The sequence below is a fragment of the Amblyomma maculatum genome, unplaced genomic scaffold, assembly GCF_055883805.1.
Source record: "Amblyomma maculatum isolate TAMU_Amacu unplaced genomic scaffold, ASM5588380v1 scaffold_13, whole genome shotgun sequence".
Classification (NCBI taxonomy): Eukaryota; Metazoa; Arthropoda; class Arachnida; order Ixodida; family Ixodidae; genus Amblyomma; species Amblyomma maculatum.
Genome location: NW_028146738.1, coordinates 27,202,092 through 27,222,861, shown reverse-complemented (window position 1 = coordinate 27,222,861; position 20,770 = coordinate 27,202,092). Strand labels below are relative to the sequence as shown.

General features: G+C 44.9%; 1 protein-coding gene and 1 long non-coding RNA gene across 4 annotated transcripts in view; both read right to left on the bottom strand.

Moving 5' to 3' along the window:
- The window catches only part of LOC146172423 (uncharacterized), a 501,238-nt gene that overhangs the window by 175,258 nt on the left and 305,210 nt on the right, over nucleotides 1-20,770 (bottom strand). The gene's annotated exons all lie outside the window — the stretch shown is intronic.
- LOC146172432 (uncharacterized) lies at nucleotides 4,290-20,077 on the bottom strand. 2 transcript variants are annotated; one of them, XM_084585873.1, is made up of 4 exons: nucleotides 19,961-20,077; nucleotides 14,871-15,205; nucleotides 11,162-11,344; nucleotides 4,290-4,630 (listed from the first exon to the last, which is right to left on the bottom strand). In XM_084585873.1, exons 1-3 carry the CDS (start codon nucleotides 20,002-20,004, stop codon nucleotides 11,172-11,174), a joined length of 552 nt encoding a protein of 183 aa, XP_084441999.1. In that variant the 5' UTR covers nucleotides 20,005-20,077; the 3' UTR covers nucleotides 4,290-4,630; nucleotides 11,162-11,171. The 2 variants fall into 2 exon arrangements, with proteins under 2 accessions (XP_084441999.1, XP_084442000.1); XM_084585874.1 differs by having other exon boundaries at nucleotides 11,207-11,344.

The following is a 20,770-nucleotide window of genomic DNA, read 5'->3' as shown; positions in this document are numbered from 1 at the left end:
GGTCTTTCCTTCCGGTCCACTTGCATAAGTACTGTGTTGTTCATCCCCATTCGTCTTTTTGGCAAACTTGGCAGTATAACATGGCAGATTTCAATAACGGCGGAGCACTAGATATGGTCTATAGGGTCACGAAGAGTCGGACACGACTGAACGACTTGACTGAACAGACTAGATAACACATCCGTACGCTGCGGTGGCCGGAAGTGGAATCCTTTCCACTTGGCGTCCCTGGACTATCGTGAATTCATAAACTGTTTCTAATCCTCACGTCTGCTGTATGCATCCGTTGATCCACAAGAAAGTGTACCGGAATATACGCTTAAACATGGCACAGAAATGCCCTCTGGTGCCTCTTGCTGCAATCGAGTGTCCTTTTTTCATAAAATGGACCTTGTATGACATTTTTCTTTACTTTGTGAGACTCTTTACATACTTTGCTGCGCATACTGATTCGTATACGGATTTCCTTTGTGAATTCCAGGGCGTTTATCATCCGTACGTTTTGATCGTTTTTCCATGCACTGTAGCTGAGCTGCGCTGGTCTCATTCAACAGAAAAAATACGAGAGATTTGCGGATTTGCCTCTGGAGGCATTAATTCTCCTTTGCCGAGTTCTTTCCAGACATTCGAGAGCGCGATTGTCCCTGGCCGTGTCTTGCATGCGTTTACAATATCGAACGTTCTCGGAGCATGCTCTGCGAAGACCACCTCCCTGACACACGTGCTAGGCGGCCTTGGCATATCTTGCTCTCGCGAGGCTATCGATATCATTCTCCCTAGCAGCGCTGCCTGCGCTGCGGTGCAAGTCAATCTCTCCTCTAAAGCCTATACGAGACAGAACGTCACGTGACACGTAGGCTATTGAGGGCTACCAGAGCATTTCACTCCAATAGCGAAACATGTGCAATGTTAGAAAGTTTACGAAATGAACAACAATCGTCTGTCCGCGCGAGAAATACTTTACACGGGCCGTACAATACAACAAAATAGTAATGTTAGCGGAGACCAACCGGCCAAACAGGTTACGTAGTAGGTTGGCTAAAAAAATGATTATTTAGATACTGAATTATTAAAGTGTAGCGCTTAATGTCAAATTAGAGATAAATAGCTGCCCTTTGTTAATCGTCTCATCACAATTGAGAATTACAAAAATGAAGCCTTCGGAACAAGAGCAAAAAATATTGGTCATCTTGCGCATATTTCTACCATTGCATGTCGTTAGAAATCCCACTCGCTTTCTACCGCCCAAGAGAACGCGCCAGTGCGCACCTTACGTCTCTAGTGACTTTCTTTATTCTGTAGTCGTTTACGTTGTATTTATTCGGTAGTCTGAAGCAGCGAGCAGTCGATTGCTCCACAGCGCGTGCAGAGCCCTGGCTAGCCTAACGCGAGCGAAACAGACAACACGACTTACCAAGCTATTGTTTGGTCCTGCGACAGCAGCACCCGCTCTTTCCATCGCGATCGTTGCATTGATATCCTTTTGGACGTAGCGGCTGTTCGCAGATGCCTGACAGTTGCACCGCAAGCCTATAAATTCCTATGTAGAAAGTTTTTGCAATGTCTTAAGCGCAGTCGTGTCTGCCTAAACGCTCGTGTCTATTTAATAGCGGTAAGCTTGCCCCAGGTGACGCAGTCGCCTGCTCGCTTTTGTGTTATCAGTGGAAACTCTACGCAGGTGGCAGAAATCGTATAGTGGCATCGCATTGTGGTATAGTGATGCACCAATAAGTAAGAAATGAAAAAAGTGAATCGTCACCGTCGGCCACAGGAGAAAACACACCAGCGGGCCTTCAAAGAACTACTTGCGCTTACTCGGCCTATAGAAGCCGGCTGGGCGTACAACTGGTAATGCGCCGGTGTATATGCCATCCCAAATACGAAGTAAGCTTCGGTCTTGTAGAAGTAGTAACAGTGCGGCTCAGAAGGTTGCAGCAGCCCTTGCACTTTGTGCAGTCGGGAGTGACCACATAAATAAGAAATCGCCGGTGCGGTGCTCCGTTGAAGCTTGTCGAAATATTCTCATGGCAGCAGTTTTGGTGATCGTAATGAGGCTGATTGTAGGGTGTGTGTAAAGACTTAGGTGACAGTTGTGCATCAGAAGGCATTCTTTGGAAGTGTCTTTATATTAAATACGCAAACTACGACAGTAAGAAAGCTACAAGCTAGGTAAGGATGGGAACGAGAGGAATGGGAACCCGTTACCCTATTGCGTGGCTGTGCGCCGGTCGGTAGAATCCCCCCCCCCCCCCACACATTCCCGCATTTACACGGGCGCCGTTATACGAGAGGCATATGTCACTGTTTCCAGACGACAGCGGTTTAAGAGACTCAATGCATCCACGTCGGTCGCGTCAAGACATGAGGCAACAAGGACGACGTATAATCTACGTCACGGCTAAGCAAGCCGTGCGTTTCCTCCTTGCTGTGTCTGGGCTTTTTTTTTTTGCAGATTTTGTTTCCCGTCCCTAACAGCCGGGTTCGGTGGATGAAGTCGGAGTGGCGCCCGGCGTACATGGAGGATGCGTACGCGACAGCTACCACTCGTTAACGCATATTTCTTCACTTCCTTTTTTTCTGTGATTACCGAGGTACGCTACTGGTGAAGGCAGTTTTGAGGTTCTGCGCGGGCGCAGTTCAAAAGCTGCCCTGCCATAGTAAGAGAACATGTGCAACTCTCTCCTCCGTATTTGTCTGTCTTATTTTACTTTATCGGGACCCAGGTGTAAGAGCTCTCTCAAGCTGAATCTCCATTCCGCTCTTCTTCCTTCGCGCTACCATACTTCGGATATCCTAGCGCTCACCCTCCTTTTTGTGTGTTTTCTTTTTTTCATATCGCACTTTTTTGTACCTACTTGTTGCTAATAAATGTAATTTTCTTTCTCATTCGCGAAATCGCCCTCTTTTACTTTGGTCAAAAGTAGGTTCAGTTCAATCGTTCAGTCGTGTCCGACTCTTCGTGACCCTATGGACCATATCACTCCACGCTTTCCGGCCTCTCACTATCTTCCTAACATTACATAACTTCATCAGCAGCGCCTTGAGGATGCCATCTAACATCGCATTCGCTGCCTACCCCTTCTCCGGTGACCCTCAACTTTTCCCAACATCAAATATTTCTCCAGCGACTCCTCTCTTCTCATCAGATGACAAAAGTACCTGAGTTTAACTTTAGAATTTGACCTTCCAATGAGCAGTCAGGGTTTATGGTCGACGATATGGACTGATTTGATCTTCTGGCCGTCCAAGGAACTCACAAGATTCTCTGCCAGCACTACAATTCAAACGCGTCCAATCTTCGGCGGTCAGCCTTCTTCACAGTCCAAATCTCGCATCCATACATCACAAATGGAACGACCATAGCACGAGGTAAACGGATCTTGGTTGGCAGACTAATGTCTCTGCTCTTTACTAGGCGGTCAAGGCTAGCCATGGCTCTCTTTCCCAGAAGCAGGCGTATCCTAATTTCATGGCTGCAATCTCCTTCCGGGGTAATCTTGGAGCCCAAGAAGAGAAAATCTGTCACAGCTTCCACTTTTTGTCCCTTGATGCTCCAGGACTTGATGCGGCAAGACGCCATGATCTTTGTCTTTTTAGTGTTCAGTTTAAGTCCAAACTTCTCACTCTCTCCTTGTACGCGCATCAGAAGTCTATTGAGTTCCACTTCACTTTCTGCCATTAAAATGGTATCATCCGCATACCTAAGGTTGTTGATACGTTTCCCAGCGATCTTCACTCCAGCTGAAGATTCGTCCAGACCGGCCTTCCTCATGATGCACTCAGCATATAGGTTAAATAGGCAGGGCGAGAGTATGCAGCCTTGTCTCACTCCTTTCTCAATTGGAAACCAATCAGTAAGACCATGCCCAGTTCTGACTGTGGCCTCTTGCCCTTCATACAGGTTCCTGAGGAGACAGATGAGGTGATTTGGAACTCCCATCTCTTGGAGAGCTTGCCACAATCTGCTGGGGTCTACCCAGTCAAACGCTTTCGCATAATCAATAAAGCAGAAGTAGATGGCTTTCTGGAACTCTCTTGCTTTTTTCATGGTCCAGCGAAGGTTGGCAATCTGGTCTCTCGTTCCTCTGCCCTTGCGAAACCCAGCTTGCACGTCCGGAAGCTCCCGATCCGCATACTGCTGCAGCCTACCCTGGAGATTTTTCAACATCACCTTGCTAGCATGCGAAATAAGCGCGACCGTGTGGTAGTTGGAACAAAATTTGGCACTGCCTTTCATTAGAATGGGGATGTAAACTGTCCTCCTCCAATCCTGTGGCCACTGCCTGGTTGTCAAAATTTGCTGACATAATGTATAGAGAACGTTAACAGCGTCGTCATGGTTGAGGTATTGAAGCAACTCAGCTGGAATGCCATCAATTCCGCTAGCTGTGCTCTTAGCAAGGCTGGCTAAGGCCCATCCAACTTCCCTACTTGCTCACCGAGCGCAGGTGTTTTACCAGTTCGATGTCAGAAGACACTTGATAGCATCATACGTTGTTTTTATTCTGAGAAGAAAACATTTTATATACAATATTTTGTACGCATAATAAAATGTCCGAGCAGGACATCCTCCCATGTGTCGCTTTCACAAATAAAGCCGGTACATGGTGGGCTCAGAAATGTTCTGTACCTGCGTAGAAAAAAGAAAAAAGATAACTACTTTCGACAAAATACACGGACCAGAATAAAAGTTAAAATTAGGATTGCTTGTCTACCTAGGATGCAGTCTTTTGTTTCCTACGTGTTAAAGTCGTAGTTTCTTTGACAATATTATTGCGCATTGCTTTTGTAGTGTGCCATGTACAGCTATATTAAAACATGTCTTTAATTAGAAAGGCAGCTCTCACCGATCACCCGGTCCTTAAAGGACACCCTTGAAACTATACGGCACACATAGGTTGGTCGATAAGCGCTTCGGCAGAACGCGCGTTAGCGCGTAACACTCGCTGCCGCTTCCTTCTGTAAGCATCTGTAATCAATAGAGCGATCCCACCGTCTGTAATTTGATGATAAAATTACGAAAATGTAAGGCAGCTGTAAACATTTCAAAGAGATGCCACTAGTCCAGAAAGACCGTTGAGTCTTTCAGATTGGCTTTGGACATTTGCTGGGAAAACACATCGCTTCGATTCTTTTGGCATTTATCCTTAAGGACAAGTGGAGATTAGAACCTGTCGAAAGGCGCAGACCTAAATAACAAAGGTATCTATTTATTTATTTTTTATTTATTTAAGAAATACTGCAGGCATATTAAATGCCCAAGCAGGAGAGGGGGTTTGCGTCAGATGTCATGCAGTTTGAAAACAATAAAACAAAGAATTTTACACAGCGATGAACTGATAACACAAAGAATACAATGCACAGTACAACATACGACACTTCAATTGGAAGGCGATAAAAACGGCGAGTCAATCGGTAGGGCGTTCCAGTCTGCGTTTGTTCGTGCAAAAAACGAGAATTTGTACATATTAGTTCGGGCAAATATAGGTGACAAGGCAAGACAGTGCTTATGGCGAGAGGGTCTGGAGGAATCTTTTTTGGTAGGTGTCAGGTTTAATGCCAACTGTGGAAAAATATAACGATTAAAGGAAGGCTAGACGGGCGTTCTTTCTCCTTTCAATAAGTGTATCAAGGCCGGCAAGAAGAATCATAGATGAAGGGGAGTCACGGCGTCTGTATCGATTAAAAATAAAACGGGCTGCTGAGCGTTACATATTCTCAAGTTTTTGGGTGTCATTCGATGTATAAGGGTCCCATGCCACACAGGCATATTCAAGTGTGGGTCTGATATACGCTTTGTTTAAGTTTTAATGGGCTTGGACGCTCACCCATGCGATGTTTTAAAAAACCCAGCTTTTTACGTGCAGTAGAGCATATACTGTCAATGTGCCTTGTCCATTTTAGTCTGGAAGCAATCGTTACGCCTACGTATTTATATTAATTTACCTGCCTGACTAGGTTTCTCTTTATGTTATACTGAAATTCAAGTTTATTCATTTTATTTGTGATGTTAAGTACAACAGTTTTCTCAAGGTAATGGCCATTGCCCATTCATTGCACCATCGTTCCAAAAATTGCAAATGTTTGTTTAGAGTTATTTGATCATGAACGAATTTAATATCTTTTAAAATTATACAGTCATCGGCAAATAATCTAATCGAAACTGTTGGTTCCAGTGCTTCGACCAGATCATTAATATAAAGATTAAACAGTGTAGGACCTAAAACCGAACCCTCGGGAACGCCAGAAAGGACATCTAGTAAACAAGAGTTGACACCATCAACAGTAACAAACTGTTTGCGCTTTGTGAGATAAGAGGATATCTAATGTACAATTTCACTAGGCCCACCAATCATTTGCATTTTAGTGATCAGCTTATTATGAGGCACTCTATCGAAGGCTTTTGAGTAATCTAGGAAAACAATTTCAACTTGTCCTCCAATATCTATGATTTTAGAAATTTCATCAACTGTTGTAACTGTGTAGCTGTAGAAAAGCCTCGTCGGAAGCCGTGTTGTGCATTGGTTAATATTTCATTCCGTTCCAGAAATGTATTTAGTTCAATAACCAGTATGTGTTCTAAGAGTTTGAAAACAGTAGCTGTTAGTGAGATAGGACGGTATTTATTGATGTCTAATCTACAACCCTTCTTAAATACAGGAACGACTCTTGAAATTTTCCAGTCATCGGGTACGGTGGCAGTCTGTATGGATTGTTCATATAGTATTACTAAATATGATGCTAAAAATTCAGCGTACGCCTTGAGAAATGAATTTGAAATGTCATCCGGTCCTGATGCTTTCTTAGGATCAAGACGCATAAGTAAGTTTAAAACACCTTCTCTGGTTACATTGAAGTTAACTTCACTTGGACTGTCTTGAGAGGCACTGATTATCTCATCGTTTTAGGAAAATAAACTTTGAAAATTGCGATTGAAAGCATTTGCTATCTCATTTTAATCTGTGACAGCGCGGTTATCTAGAACTATTTTGCCGAGCTTTGAATTATCTTTACGGGAAAGAAACTGCCAGAACTTCGCCGGATTTTCTGTTACGAAACGTCCAAGTGTTTCCGTAAAGTCCCGGTTCCTACATTCGCGCAATTTAGCCGCTAGGGTTGATTAAAGGTGCACAATAAATGTGTAGCTGGGAGATTTATTTCTACGACACCGTCTAAGTTTACGTTTTAAATGGATAATTTCTCTGGAAATCCAAGGATTAGTCCTGGCAACCTTCTTTCTCTTGTTGGGGATAAAGTTTCGCATACAGTAATGGCAAATGGACCAGAAATTTCTCCAGAGTGTGTTAATGTCAGTGGAGTGAAATCTGTACAAGGAATCTTCTAAGTACTGGACAATGCTAACATGGTCAGCCAAAGCGTAGTTTTTTACAGTGACGTATTTTTCTGTGGTGGGTTTTGAAAATCTTGGAAGAAGGCAACTGAAAGATACCAACTTATGGTCCGATATTCCCTCATGTATATCTGTAGTATGGTTGTGTATGCTATTGGAACAAAAAACTAAATCCAGAATAGACTCCCCAGTTGGAGTTACACCCGGAGGTGAATGGACTGTCTGGGTTAGATGAAACGAAAGGAGCATGTAATACAGAGCCTCGGTCCTTTGAACATCACTGGTTCCTGTGGCCATTGTATCCCAGTTACCGTGCGGAAAATTGAAATCTCTGGCGATTACAAAACTACTCTTTTTGAAAGTACTCAGGAGATCATGCATAAAGTGCACAAAATCAGGCTGTGCGCCAGGTTTTCTATATACAGCAATAACAATGACAGGGTTTACAAAGAAATCGACCTCACAAATGACACTTTCCTGATCATCACCAATATCAGTCATCACGCGTGAAGAAATGCTACTCTTAACCAAAATAGCAACGCCACCACCCCTTGACCCTCGATCCCTACGGTAGCAAGTGTACGATGGCGGAAAAATTGCTCTATTAGGAATGTCAGAGTGCAGCCATGTCTCGCTTAGGATAACAATATGAGGATCGTAAGATAATAGGATGTGCTCGATTGGTTCTTGCTTATTGCATACGCTTTGTGCATTGAAGCTGATTATACGAAGGAGCTTTTTTTCATAAATGACGTTGTCATCATGATGTCAATTTTGTTGGCCATCATCTTCGCCTCGAAGCCGTTTTCGACAGCTTTTTTTTTCGTCCCAAATGTATACTTCGTCCTTTATCACAAGTTTATCGTGAACTAACTTCGGTTTCATTCCAGGCTGTTCATCTGCTTTTGTGGACTGCCATAACTTTTTCCTTCTTTGCTGCGTGGCATATGAATAATCTTGTGAAACCGATATGCCGGTATCTTTCAGCTTATGGCAGTTCTTAAAGATGGCCAGTTTTTCGTTGTAATAGTACGCTCGGAAAATTATTGGCCGATGTCTGTTATTATGTGCCCTGTCAATCAGATAAATGCGTTCGACTGTAGTAACCGTTACCCCAAGTTTCTCATAACATATTTCTTTAATTACTTTTTCTTCTAAGTCTGACCGAGTTTCATTAGGCAATTCTCGGATCCCAAACACCACAATGTTGATCCTTCGAGCACGGTCCTCATAATTTATCATTTTTTTTCCTGTTCCGCTAGTTTTTTCCAGGCGCAGCACCGTACCTTCAAGCTTTCTAATATTTTCCTCGTTCGCTTTTGATAGGTAGAGAACTTCATCTGGTTTAGACAGTTTTTGGTTTATCTGACTAAGAGTCTCATCTCGAGCACTTTGCGTTGATTACTCGTTAAATGCGACTACGGCGAGCTCTGTCATCATTCTGAAATACTGATTAGTCGATTACACGTTTCGATTTCCCGTCTAGCTGCCTGCTAAATTTTACTTATTCGTCCATCTTTCAGTGGTCTTTCCAAGACATATCTTTATTTGAAACTTCGACACAGTCCTGCCAGACGCATAACAGCAGCCGCAAAAAACCACAGTTTTGATAGCAGCATTGCATCTTCTGTATAGGTGAACTGATGCATAATCATCTTGCAAAGCGTTATAGCGCATACGCGTTATATCGCGAGAAACGACACAAGCACTAACAAGCGCTATCTGCGAAATTTTTTCGTTCGATTAAGCTCATGCATAACGCATGCCGAAAATAATTTAAACAGACCAACGTCCTGCGGAAAGCCGTTTGTTTTTCTTTCCTGGGTGCGCTTAGTTTGTTTGATAGGCCGTCCTGAATGGGTCACAATGAGGAAGCTTGCTTAACTGTTCAGACTTGCCGCGAGACTTATGCAGCGCATATGAGGGTGTATTGGAAATAGATACTCCACTGGCAACACTCGCAAAGAGAATTATTCTTCTTGGGAGTTGTTGCTTTGCCTGAGACAATATCGCGTCCCTTGCGGAAAGTGTGTAACCTTCCGTACGCATGTGTAACCAATAGTCCGATCACACCGCCCAGCTGTGCATGCGACGGTTTTCCACAATTTGTTCGATGAGATGCAATCTTTTCTCGTTACAGCCTCGGAAGACCACACACTCAAACTGTGGAACCTAGAGGAGACAGTGCCTGCCAAGAATGCGGCAGCCCTCCATGCGGAACCAGTACACGTATTGCGGGCGAATTCGGGCCCCGTGCTGCGCTTGGCATTGGGTGTGACTGAGAGCAGTGCTTCAGCGGCGACCTTGACATCATCCTATGCTCAAACGTGCTAGCTGAGACATCGACCCTTATGGCTCCTTTGAGCCGGGTATCCTGTTAAGCGCCCCATGGGGCCACACATATGCTTTGTAGGCCTCTCGATGCATTCCACCAAGCTGCAGCTGCTGTCCTGCTCGGGCGTTATATGGCACAGCCCGACTCTAGTCTCCCACAGCAAGTTGCCCTGCCCCGCACCCACACAGCCCCGGACCCTGCTGACGTCATCTCGACGTCAGTGGATGCCAACCGGATGGCAGTGGCTTACACGGCATCACGTTCGCTCATCAGCCACATAGAGACGGGAAAGCAGTGGTGCTGCTCCACAGTGACCAGAATTCAGAGGCAAGTGCTCTGAGGAAGCAGGTCGACTGTATGGTGAGCCATTCTTCGCCCATGACGGTGAGGGCGCATGAGAATTGACACATTCGCTTCGACAACACTATCAAAAATATTCAGCGGCACTTTGGCTCATTAAGGTTCTTCAAGGCGGAAGCCTGCCCCGCCGCGCTGCTTAGACCTGCTTAGACCGCTGCTTTGATTGACTGCCAGACCGTTTGTGATTGATTACAATAGTGACCCATACCGCGCTTTTTTGTTTTTGCTGTCAATCCATTTTTACGCCGCCGATGTCTGCTGTACTGTGTATATTTCTATATATGCTCTGTGGTGCGGCTTTCGAGGAAGCGCCGACTGGAAGGCGGCGCACGGGCGCCGGGATTTAACGCCCGGCGGGGTCTGCTTCGTATATGCGCGAATCTCCAGGTGACGTCCTCACGAGCCATGACGTCAGGACCAAATTTGACGTCAATTTCAATTGTGAGCATTATACATGACCGAATGTGCCGTCATGCTAACGCCATACGCGGTCATGACGTCACCATGCGACGACTATGGACTTCCCGAAACGTCTAACCTTTACTATTGGTTAGTGATAGTTGACCATTACTAGCACTTTGTGAGTACTAGTTAATGCCTGGTTAATGTTAGTTAAACACCCCTTAACTAGAAGGTGATGGTAAGTGATAGTTATGAAGACCTCCAAATGCATGGGTTCCTAAGAGCATTTGCTCAACTATTTTATTATTAGTCGTAAATTATCATGACATTGTCTTGAAAATACCTAAAATATTGTTCCGATATGAACCGATTGCTAATGGTTAGGCATCGATTCAATGGTGATTGCCATATGCCCATATAAGGCATGCAACCGAAACGTGGACACATTTGCCGACGACAGTATGAGGCGGTAAAGGATTTCGCCCTAATTTTGCATTAAATGATGGCCCAAAGCAAAAGCAGCAATGGGGGCTAGTTGGTTTACCATTTCAAGAATTTCCTCGCTATGATATACACAGATACACAAGAAAGCGCGCTTGTCCTGTGTTCGTGGCTCCTGCTTTCTTGTGTATCTGTGCATATCGTTGCGCAAAAATTCTTTCTTGTGTATCTGTGTATATCATAGCGCGAAAATTATTGAAATGGTGGCCCACCTGGTCGCTGTCAAAAGTCTGGCCATAGACCCCAATGGCCTCTACCTCCTCTCAGGAAGCCATGACCGCTCCCTCCGGCTGTGGAACCTGGACGACAAGACGTGAACCACGGGGGTGGAATCCCGAGAAGCGCAAGACACTTGCCGGTCCGCGTACTCTTGTTAGCCGAGCCTGGGCCGTCCTCTGCACACAAGAACACTGGGGGACGTGCGAAGTTGTGCTATACCTAGCACTTTCATTTGAAAAACAGCACATTACATGTGCAGCGGTATATTAAGGGGCTACAGCAGTAATTTTGTTTTAACTTCTTACGTATGCTGTTGCAAAAAAAAAAGATGAAAAATTGAGCAATAATCAATACAGATGCAAAAAACTTCAAACATTGATACATTCATCTTAATGATCATCATCCTCTCGAACAAACTAGTTCACCCGATCTGACGCTCTTCTGTGCAGAAAATCTTTGGGGTAGATCTCAAAAAAGCGACAGTGCCATTCGGTCGCCACGACCACACCGGCTACCCTGCGGCGCTGTTGTAAACTATCATAGGAAGAACCAGGGCAGTTGTTGCTTGTACAAATCTGTTTTCTTTCAAACTAGGGGATACAAAGTGAAAAGGAATACGGGCCGTCATAAAAACGTGCAGCATAGAAACCAATTCTTTACGCCATCATTGCATGAGGAGTAATCAATGATGATTGTAAGAATCATTATCATATTATGCAGCCCTCGCTTCGCATAATCGTTTCGGTTGGTAACGTATCGGTTTTTACTTATAATTTACTGATTCTGAATTTGTCCCCAATTGGCGTCCGATATTGTCGGCTATTCATTCGCAACATAAACTTATAATTTATGTTCCTTAATGCTACACACTGTATTTAGGATCCAGGTAGAACGAGAGGAAAAAGATGACTGCACGATATAAACGAGCAATGAAAAAGGATAGAGGGGGAAGAGGGGGGGGGGGGGGGTAGACTTAGTTCGCCGGTCGAGCCAACGTTTTCAGAAATGAACTTGTCTTGGTCTGCCAGACGAAGACAAGTCCAATTGTCGAAAGGTTGGCTCGACCTGCGAGTTAAGGCTTCCCCCCATCTACCCTCTTTCAGTGCCCTTTCATACCACTGTATTTAGGCGATATATTGGGCTTTGTCAAGATTTTTCATCCCTAATTTAACAACGTGACTCTGGTCGACATCGGAGGAATATTATTTTGGACGTCGACGTGAATTTCATTCAGGTCCACATAATTCAAGTCCAGCTGAAGCGCAAGCTATGATCCCCAACTTTTCAAAATTTCACGACACCTCCCAAAATCATTCAGTGCTATTGTAATAGACGCTGCATCCGCCTACTAGAGCCCTAAAAGCATATTAGGTGGCCCAATTGATCAGCGTATAATTATAAAGAAATAAAGCGTTCGAAATCCGAAACATACGAACGGAGGAAACTGCCACTCAAAGCAAGGAAAGCATGGAGACTTTTAGTGAGTCAACAAATATTAATGTATGGTAAAATTATATGATGCATAAAAAGCAATTGACGAAATAATAATAGGAAAAACGTTCCACGCAAACCATGTAGCTTTCGAACCCTCTCCACAACATTTCGCGGCCGGTACTCTACCAACACTGAGGTACGGCTACAGTTATTGAATTGCCTGTTTGCTTCGTGAGGTTTAACGTCCCAAAGCGAATAACGCTATGAGAGACGCCGTTGTGGAAGACTGGGGAAATTTCGACCATCTGGGGTTCTTTACCCTGCACTGACATTGCACAGCACACAGGCGCCTAGCTTTACGTCTCAGTCGAAAGCGGCCGCCGAGGCCGGGATTCGATCCCGCGTCTTTGGGCCCAGTAGTCGAGCGAGTAACCACTGACAACCCCGGCCGGGTTTGAATGGTCTATATTGGTAAGTAGTTACGTTGTGTGTAAACTGTCCGTTAGAATATTCATCGGCGGCCGCCTGGATCATAGCTACGGAATGAGTACGAGTTGTAATTATGAATTGCTAGCTAGAGAGCCCTGCATGCGAGAGGTCCTTCATGCATTGCATTAGTTTGAGGTACAGTTCTTATCCTAGTGAGGCTGAAGCAAACGATGTTAGCAGTGCTAAATTTGTTGCATTTTCCCGGAAAGAGGCCGAAATGATAGATGGCGCTTCAATATACCAGAATTACGCGTGGTGTCAATAGCCTGGAAAGATCGGTAGTAAGTAGCAGTAATTACTGGTATCCTTGTTGATTTATCTAGTGGGACACATCACATTACAAAACGCGTGCATCAGTGTTACATACTGGTAGCTCACTTGAGACAACTTCGCGAACTGCAGGCACCTGAGCGAAAGGTATCTTGAAATCAAAATACAAGAGGAAGCTGAACGATGACGGAAAATGGAAAACTGAGCACGACCAAAGTGTATGTGTGGGTGTGTGTGTTTCTTCGTGCCAGGGCGTGCATGCGTGCGCGTGTGTATGTGTGTGTGTGTATGTCTGTGCGTGTGTGCGTGCGAGCATGCGTGCGAGTGTGTGTTTGTGTGCATGTGCGTGCGAGCATGCGTGCGCGCGCGCGTGCGTGCGTGCGTGCGTGTGTGTGTGTGTGTGTGTGTGTGTGTGTGTGTGTGTGTGTGTGTGTGTGTGTGTGTGTGTGTGTGTGTGTGTGTGTGTGTGTGTGTGTGTGTGTTTGTGTGTGTGTACCATACGGAGAGTGAAAAAAAAAACATAGCTGTCCCGTAATTGCCTTTTGCTGGGTTCTGAACGCAACTATTTGCCTGTCACAACCCAGGCTTAAAAAATTAGTGAATTTTGAAGTCATTGTTGTAATTCAGCTTGAAAATTTAGGGAGACGCTTAATCTCCGCGTTTAAGAATGACTCAATCGCGTTTTAAAACACGTAGACGATGTTTGTGTACTTTTATATATTTCATTTTTTGCATTTTTTCTCTTATAACCTGCTGGACGATGACGTCACCGGTTATCTCGGCCGCCACTTCTTGAAATTCGGTGCGTCTCAGTGTGAATTCTATTGTGTTCAGTGCAACGTCGGGCGACAAGTTATGACGCAATGGCGTTTCAAAGACGCGGACGATATTTTTTCACTTTTTTCTTCATTATTCTTATTTTGGTGATATATTTATTTTTTAAATATATCTTGTGCAAATACTTAGAATCAGCAGCCATGGCCTTTTCATTCTGGCAGTTTGACAATTTAAACGCAATTATTTTTTCTTCAATTTGTTATATAGTTTAGCATATGACAAAGTACACGCTGAATTTTCTTAATTAGTATCATCAAGCATTCTATTTTCCTTCGCAGCCTCTTGACATGTTCGCACCCCCTTTACACATTATTTTTTTTCATTTTTAACTTATTGCTAACTAATCAATTATGCACTCTAAATTTGCTTAAGCAGCATTTTAAGGATTCGCGTTTCGTTGTAAGCATATTGACACGTTTGGGCCGCCTTTTAATAGCTCAGTTTTTAATTGGTGATTACTGTAATTTTATTACCTCGTCATCAACTATCTCACATCAATCAATCATAAATTATTAGAAGCACAAATTTTCTTGATACGATATTTCACGCAGCAGGCGAGTATTTCTGGCAAGCTGCTTCCACGAGTACAACTACGGCGTGAATGAAGATAAATATGAAGAGCTATAGTGATTATCGTGTTTGTTGTATCTAGCGCGTTGCTGAAACACTCACCAGAGAGATCATCGGCGTCAAACTCCCGCGGTGGTCGATGGACGTACAGCTGACTGCTATGCCAGGCTCGGCGATGTCCCGTACAAGCAGACTTGGTGGACACCGAAGTAGCTGTCGACAGTTCCGGCCACCACCCCCTCCGTGTACTCCGAGCATGGAGTCGTAGAGTAGGACCGAGAAGCCAGAGTCCTGGTGAATCACGGAGGTCGATAGTCGCCGGTATGACCGCTCCGCAGAGTCCACGCTGTGATCCCTGTTCTCGAGCCAGGAGCCGATGCCACGCCAACGCGGACTCAGGAGGTGCGGTGAAGGGAACCAGGCTTCCATCAAAGTACCTGGAGGAGAACAGTTCCAAGATGGCTGGTTGCTGTGAAAGAAAGCTCAGCGTAGTGCCTACGTTCGAATCACCGCATGCTGAACAAGGCACCCGGAACACGTGCCTTGGCGATCTGCGTCTTCTTCACGGCGCTCTCGCAAAGGACAATGCGAGGCAGACATTCGGCGCAAATACGAGCAACCAGTTCCGAATGATTTCTATTGAGGCAATAAACACTGCATAAATCAGGAAATGTTACTTTACAAAGATGCCAAACTACCAAAGCAACCTGTTTAACGCAGATGCCATACCACGGTTTATTATCTTCGCGTTAGAGGCCAATAGTGCTGAGACATGCCTACAAAATCAAAGTCCTTATTTATTTCTTCAAAATAAAGATTACTTTGTTCCCGCGCCCTCAAGAAACGGCGTATAACTTCGCGGTTGAAATATTCGTACTGCAGTAAACGTAATGCCTAGCATCTGCGAGCACAGTATTTGAGAGCGAAAAAGAGAGAAAAAAAATTACTTTAGATGGGCAAAACCTCTTTGAGAGCAGAGAATTGAGCACACACATTATTTTCCCGACTATTTAGTGGGCTGAGAAATTGTTTTAGGGGATAAATTATATATATCTAGTGAATAAATCTACCACAATGAAACCAATAGGAGTGAATATTTCAAAAGCAAATCTCCTGGTCGTTATTTAATTCTAATCTCGATCCATTACACATTATTTATGTTTATCTTCTGACAAACGACGCGCTATCAATCTTAACCATGTTCTTTTTCTGTTGCCTATTTATGTATGCTGCCGCAGTGATGAAAAATGCAGAAACAGCGCAAGCACGCTGCGCTGTTTTCATGCTGTAGCATGTGACAGGAAACACCACATCCAGGTCATTGCGCGCCTGAGCCACTGAGCTGCGATGCGCGGCCGCGGAGAATGCGCTGATGCTCTACGGAGCACTGCCATGTTGAGCCTTGTTCGCACATATTTCGGAAGCTCCTATACCTCGTGGGGTCCGGTAGGGTGGAATGTTCGACTTCTCTTGATGGATGGTTGGCGAAATGAAACCGGTTTCGGGGGAGGGATCCTTTCACGTTGTCCAACGTGTGTTCGCCGATCGGTGACGGCGCCAACACTCCTTTGAAATGTCGCGAACACAATGCAGACCCAAAGAAGTTTGAGGCGCAGGTTCTGGTTATTTTGGTAAACCAGCAAAGAAGGCCAGGTCTTCAATTTCACATCCGTAGCTGCTAAAAATTTCCTCGATGCACCGGCGCTCTTGAGGGTGACGGTCCACACGTCATTTATTTGACCTAAAGCGGGGAGCTCGGGGGCGCATCAAGGGAAAGCAAAGCATTAGCATCCTGAAATCTTCGACGCCATATGGTCTTTCCTTCCGGTCCACTTGCATAAGTACTGTGTTGTTCAGCCGCACTCGTCTTTTTTGCAAACTTGGCAGTATAACATGGTAGCCTTCACTAACGGTGGAGCACTAGATATCGTCTATAGGGTCACGAAGAGTCGGACACGACTGAACGACTGAACTGAACAGACTACATAACACATCCGTAAGCTGCGGTGGCCGGAAGTGGAATCCTTCCCACTTGGAGTCCCTGGACTATCGTGAATTCATAAACTGTTTCTAATCCTCACGTCTGCCGTATGCATCCGTTGATCCACAAGAAAGTGTACTGGAATATACGCTTAAACATTGCACAGAAATGCCCTCTGGTGCCTCTCGCTGCAATCGAGAGTCCTTGTTTCATAAAATGAACCTTGTATGGCATTTTTCTTTACTTTGTGAGGCTCTTTACATACTTTACTGCGCATATTGATTTGTATTTTATTTCCTTTGTAATTTCCAGGACGTTTATTATTCGTACGTTTTGATCGTTTTTTCATGCACTGAATCTGCGCTTGTCACATTCAACAGAAAAAAATACGAGAGATTTGCGGATCGGCCTCTTAAGGCCTTAGTACTCCTTAGACGAGTTCTTTTCCGACATTCGAGAGCGCGATTGTGCCTGGCGGTGTCTCACATGCATTTAGAATATCGAACGTCCTCGGAGCATGCTCGGCGAAGACCGATTCCATGGTATACGTGCTGAGCGTCCTTGGCATAACTTGCTCTCGCGAGGCGATCCATATCACCCTCCCTAGCAGCACTGCCTGCCCTGCACTGCAATTCGATCTCTCCTCTAAAGCCTATATGAGACAGAAGGTCACATGACACGTGGGCTATTGAGGGGTACCAGAGCATTTCCCTCCAATAGCGAAACAGGGGCAATGTTAGAAAGGTTGCGAAATAACCAACAATCGTATGCTATCGCGAAAAATAATTTACACGGGCCGTACAATACAAAATAATAGTAATGTTGGCGGAGACCAACCGGCCAAACAGGTTTCGTAGTAGGTTGGCTAAAAACATCATTATTTAGATACTGAATTATTAAAGTGTAGCGCTTAATGTCAAATAGAGATACGTCGCTGCCTTTTGTTAATCGTCTCACCACAGTTGAGAATTACAAAAAATGAAGCCTTCGGAACAAGAGCAAAAAATATTGGTCATCTCGCGCATATTTCTAACATTGCATGTCCTTAGAATACCACGCGCTTTCTACCACCCAACAGAACGCGGCAGTGCGCACCTTACGTCTCTAGTGACTTTCTTTATTCTGTAGTCGTTTACATTGTATTTATTCGGTAGTCTGAAGCAGCGAGCAGTGGATTGCTCCACAGCGCGTTTAGAGGCCTGGCTAGCCTAAGGCGAGCGAAACAGACAACACAACGTACCAAGCTGTTGTATAGCCCCGCGACAGCTGCACCCGCTCTTTCTATCGCGACCGTTGCATTCGTATCCTTTTGGACGTTGCGGCTGTTCGCAGGTGTCTCACAGTTGCACCGCAATCCTAACAAATTCATACGTAGAATGTTTTGCGATGTCTTAAGCGCAGTCGTGTCTGCCTAAACGCTCGTAAGTGTCTCTTTAATAGCGGTAAGCTCGCCCCGGTGCTCTACTATCGATCATACCCATACCATCAACCAGGTGATAGAAAAATGCTCAGAATATAACCAGCCCTTATTCATACCATTCATTGATTACGAAAAAGCATTTGACTCAGCTGAAACCTCTGCGGTGATGCAGGCATTGCGAAATCAGGGGGTAGACGAGCCGTACGTGAAAGTTTTGGAAGATATATATAGTGGCTGCACAGCAACCATAGTTCTGCATAAACAAAGTAACAAAATTCCCATAAAGAAAGGAGTTAGGCAAGGAGACACAATCTCCCAAGTACTATTCACAGCTTGCTTAGAGGAAGTATCCGGAGACTTGGAATGGGAGCAGTTAGGGATAAGGGTAGATGGAGAGTACCTCAGTAATCTGCGATTTGCTGTTGGCATTGCCTTGCTAAGCAACTCGGGGAATAAACAGCAAATATTGATTTATATGACCTAGACAGGAAAAGTATGAAGGTAGGCTTAAAAGATGACTAAGTTAATGTCCAACAGCTTCGGGAAGGAACAGCAGTTTGCATTAGGTGGCGAAGTACTGGAAGTAGTAAGAAAATATGTCTACTTAGGATAGGTAGTAACCACAGACCCGGACCATGAACAGGAAATAACAAGAAGAATAAGATTGGGATGGAGGGCATTTAGCAAGCACTCACCGATTATGACTAGCAGCTTACCGGTATCGCTCAAGAGGAAAGTAGACAACAGTTGCATCTTACCTGTTGCATCTTACCTATGGGGCTGAAACGTGGAGGCTAACCAAGAGAGCTCTACTTAAGTTCAGGACAACTCAGAGGGCTATGGAACGAAAAACGGTAGGGCTAACATTAACAGATAGGAAGCGTGCACAGTGGGTCAGATAAATAACTCAAGTTACCGACATTCTAGCGGAAATTAAGGAGAAGAAATTTACTTGGGCAGGACATGTAGTGCGAAGAGAGGAGAACAGATGGTCGCTTAGGGTAACAAACTGGATTCCAAGGGAAGGAACGCGTAGCAGGGGGCGCCAGAAAGCTAGGTGGGCGCATGAGGTAAAGAAGTTCGCAGGGGTCAAGTGGATTCAGCTAGCACAGAACCGGGTTAAGTGGAGAAATATGGGAGAGGCCTTCGTCCTGCAGTAGGTATAGTCAGGCTTAGGATGATGATGATAATGATGATGACGAAGAAGCTAGCCTCAGGTGACGCAGTCGCCTGCTCGCTTGTGTGTTATCAGGGGAAACTCCACGCAGGTGGCAGAAGTCGCATAGTGGCATCGCATTGTGGTATAGTGATGCACCAATAAGTAGGAAATAATAAAAGTGAATCGTCACCGCCGGCCATCGGGAAAGCACTTCAGTGGGCCTTCAAATAACTACTTGCGCTTACTCTGCCCTTGGAAGCCTTATGGGCGTAGAACTAGTAATGCGCCGGTGTATATGCCATCCCAAATACGAAGTAAGCTTCTGTATTTCAGAAGCAGTAACATTGCGGCTCAGAAGGTTACAGCCCTTACACTTTGTGCAGTCGGGAGTGACCACACAAATAAGAAATCGCAGGTGTGGTGCTCCGTTGAAGCGTGTTGAAAGATTCTCATGGCAGCAGTTTTTGGTATCGTAATGAGGCTGATTGTAAAGTGCGTGTAAAACCTTAGTTAAAAGTTGTGGATCAGAAGGCATCCTTTGGAAGTGTCCTTATATTAAATACGCGAACTGAGACAGTAAGACAGCAACAAGCTAGGTAAAGATAGGAACAAGAGGAATGGGAACCCGTCACCCTATTGCGTGGCTGTTTGCCGGTCGGCAGAACTCCTCCCACATTCCCGCATTAACACGGGCGGCGGAGTACGAGAGGCCTGTGTCACTGTTTCCAGACGACAGCGGTTTAAGAGACTCAATGCATCCACGCCGGTCTCGTCAAGACATGTGGCAACAAGGACGACGTAAAATCTACGTCACGGCCAAGCAAGCCGTGCGTTTCCTCCTTGCTCTCTCTGAGCATTTTTATTTTTGCAGATTTTTTTTCCCATCCCTAACCGCCGGATTGGGTAGATCAAGTCGCAGCGGCGCCCGCGTTTATGGACGAAGCGTACGCGACGGCTACCACTCGTTAACGCATATGTCTTCCCTTCGTTTTTTTTCTGTGATTACCGGGGTACGCTACTGGGGAAAGCAGTTCGGATGTTTTGCGCGGGCGCAGTTGAAAAGCTGCCCTACTATAGTAAGAGAGCATGTGCAACTCTCTCCGCCGTATTCATCCGTCTTATTTTACTTTATCGGCACGCAAGTATAAGAGCACTCTCAAACTGAATCTCAATTCCGTTGTTCTTCCTTCGCGCTACCATACTTCGGATATCCTAGCGTTCAGCCTCCTTTTTGTGTGTTTTCTTTTTTTTTTTTCATTTCGCCACTTTTTTGTACCTTCTTGTTGCTAATAAATGTGATTTTCTTTCTCATTCGCGAAATTGCTCTTTTTTACTTTGGTCAAAAGTAAACCACTGACCTTTCCGGTATACACAGAATTGCTGAATATGAAGGCGAAAAACGTTTTGACATTGGACAAATTATTACTCCCCATATGGGCATA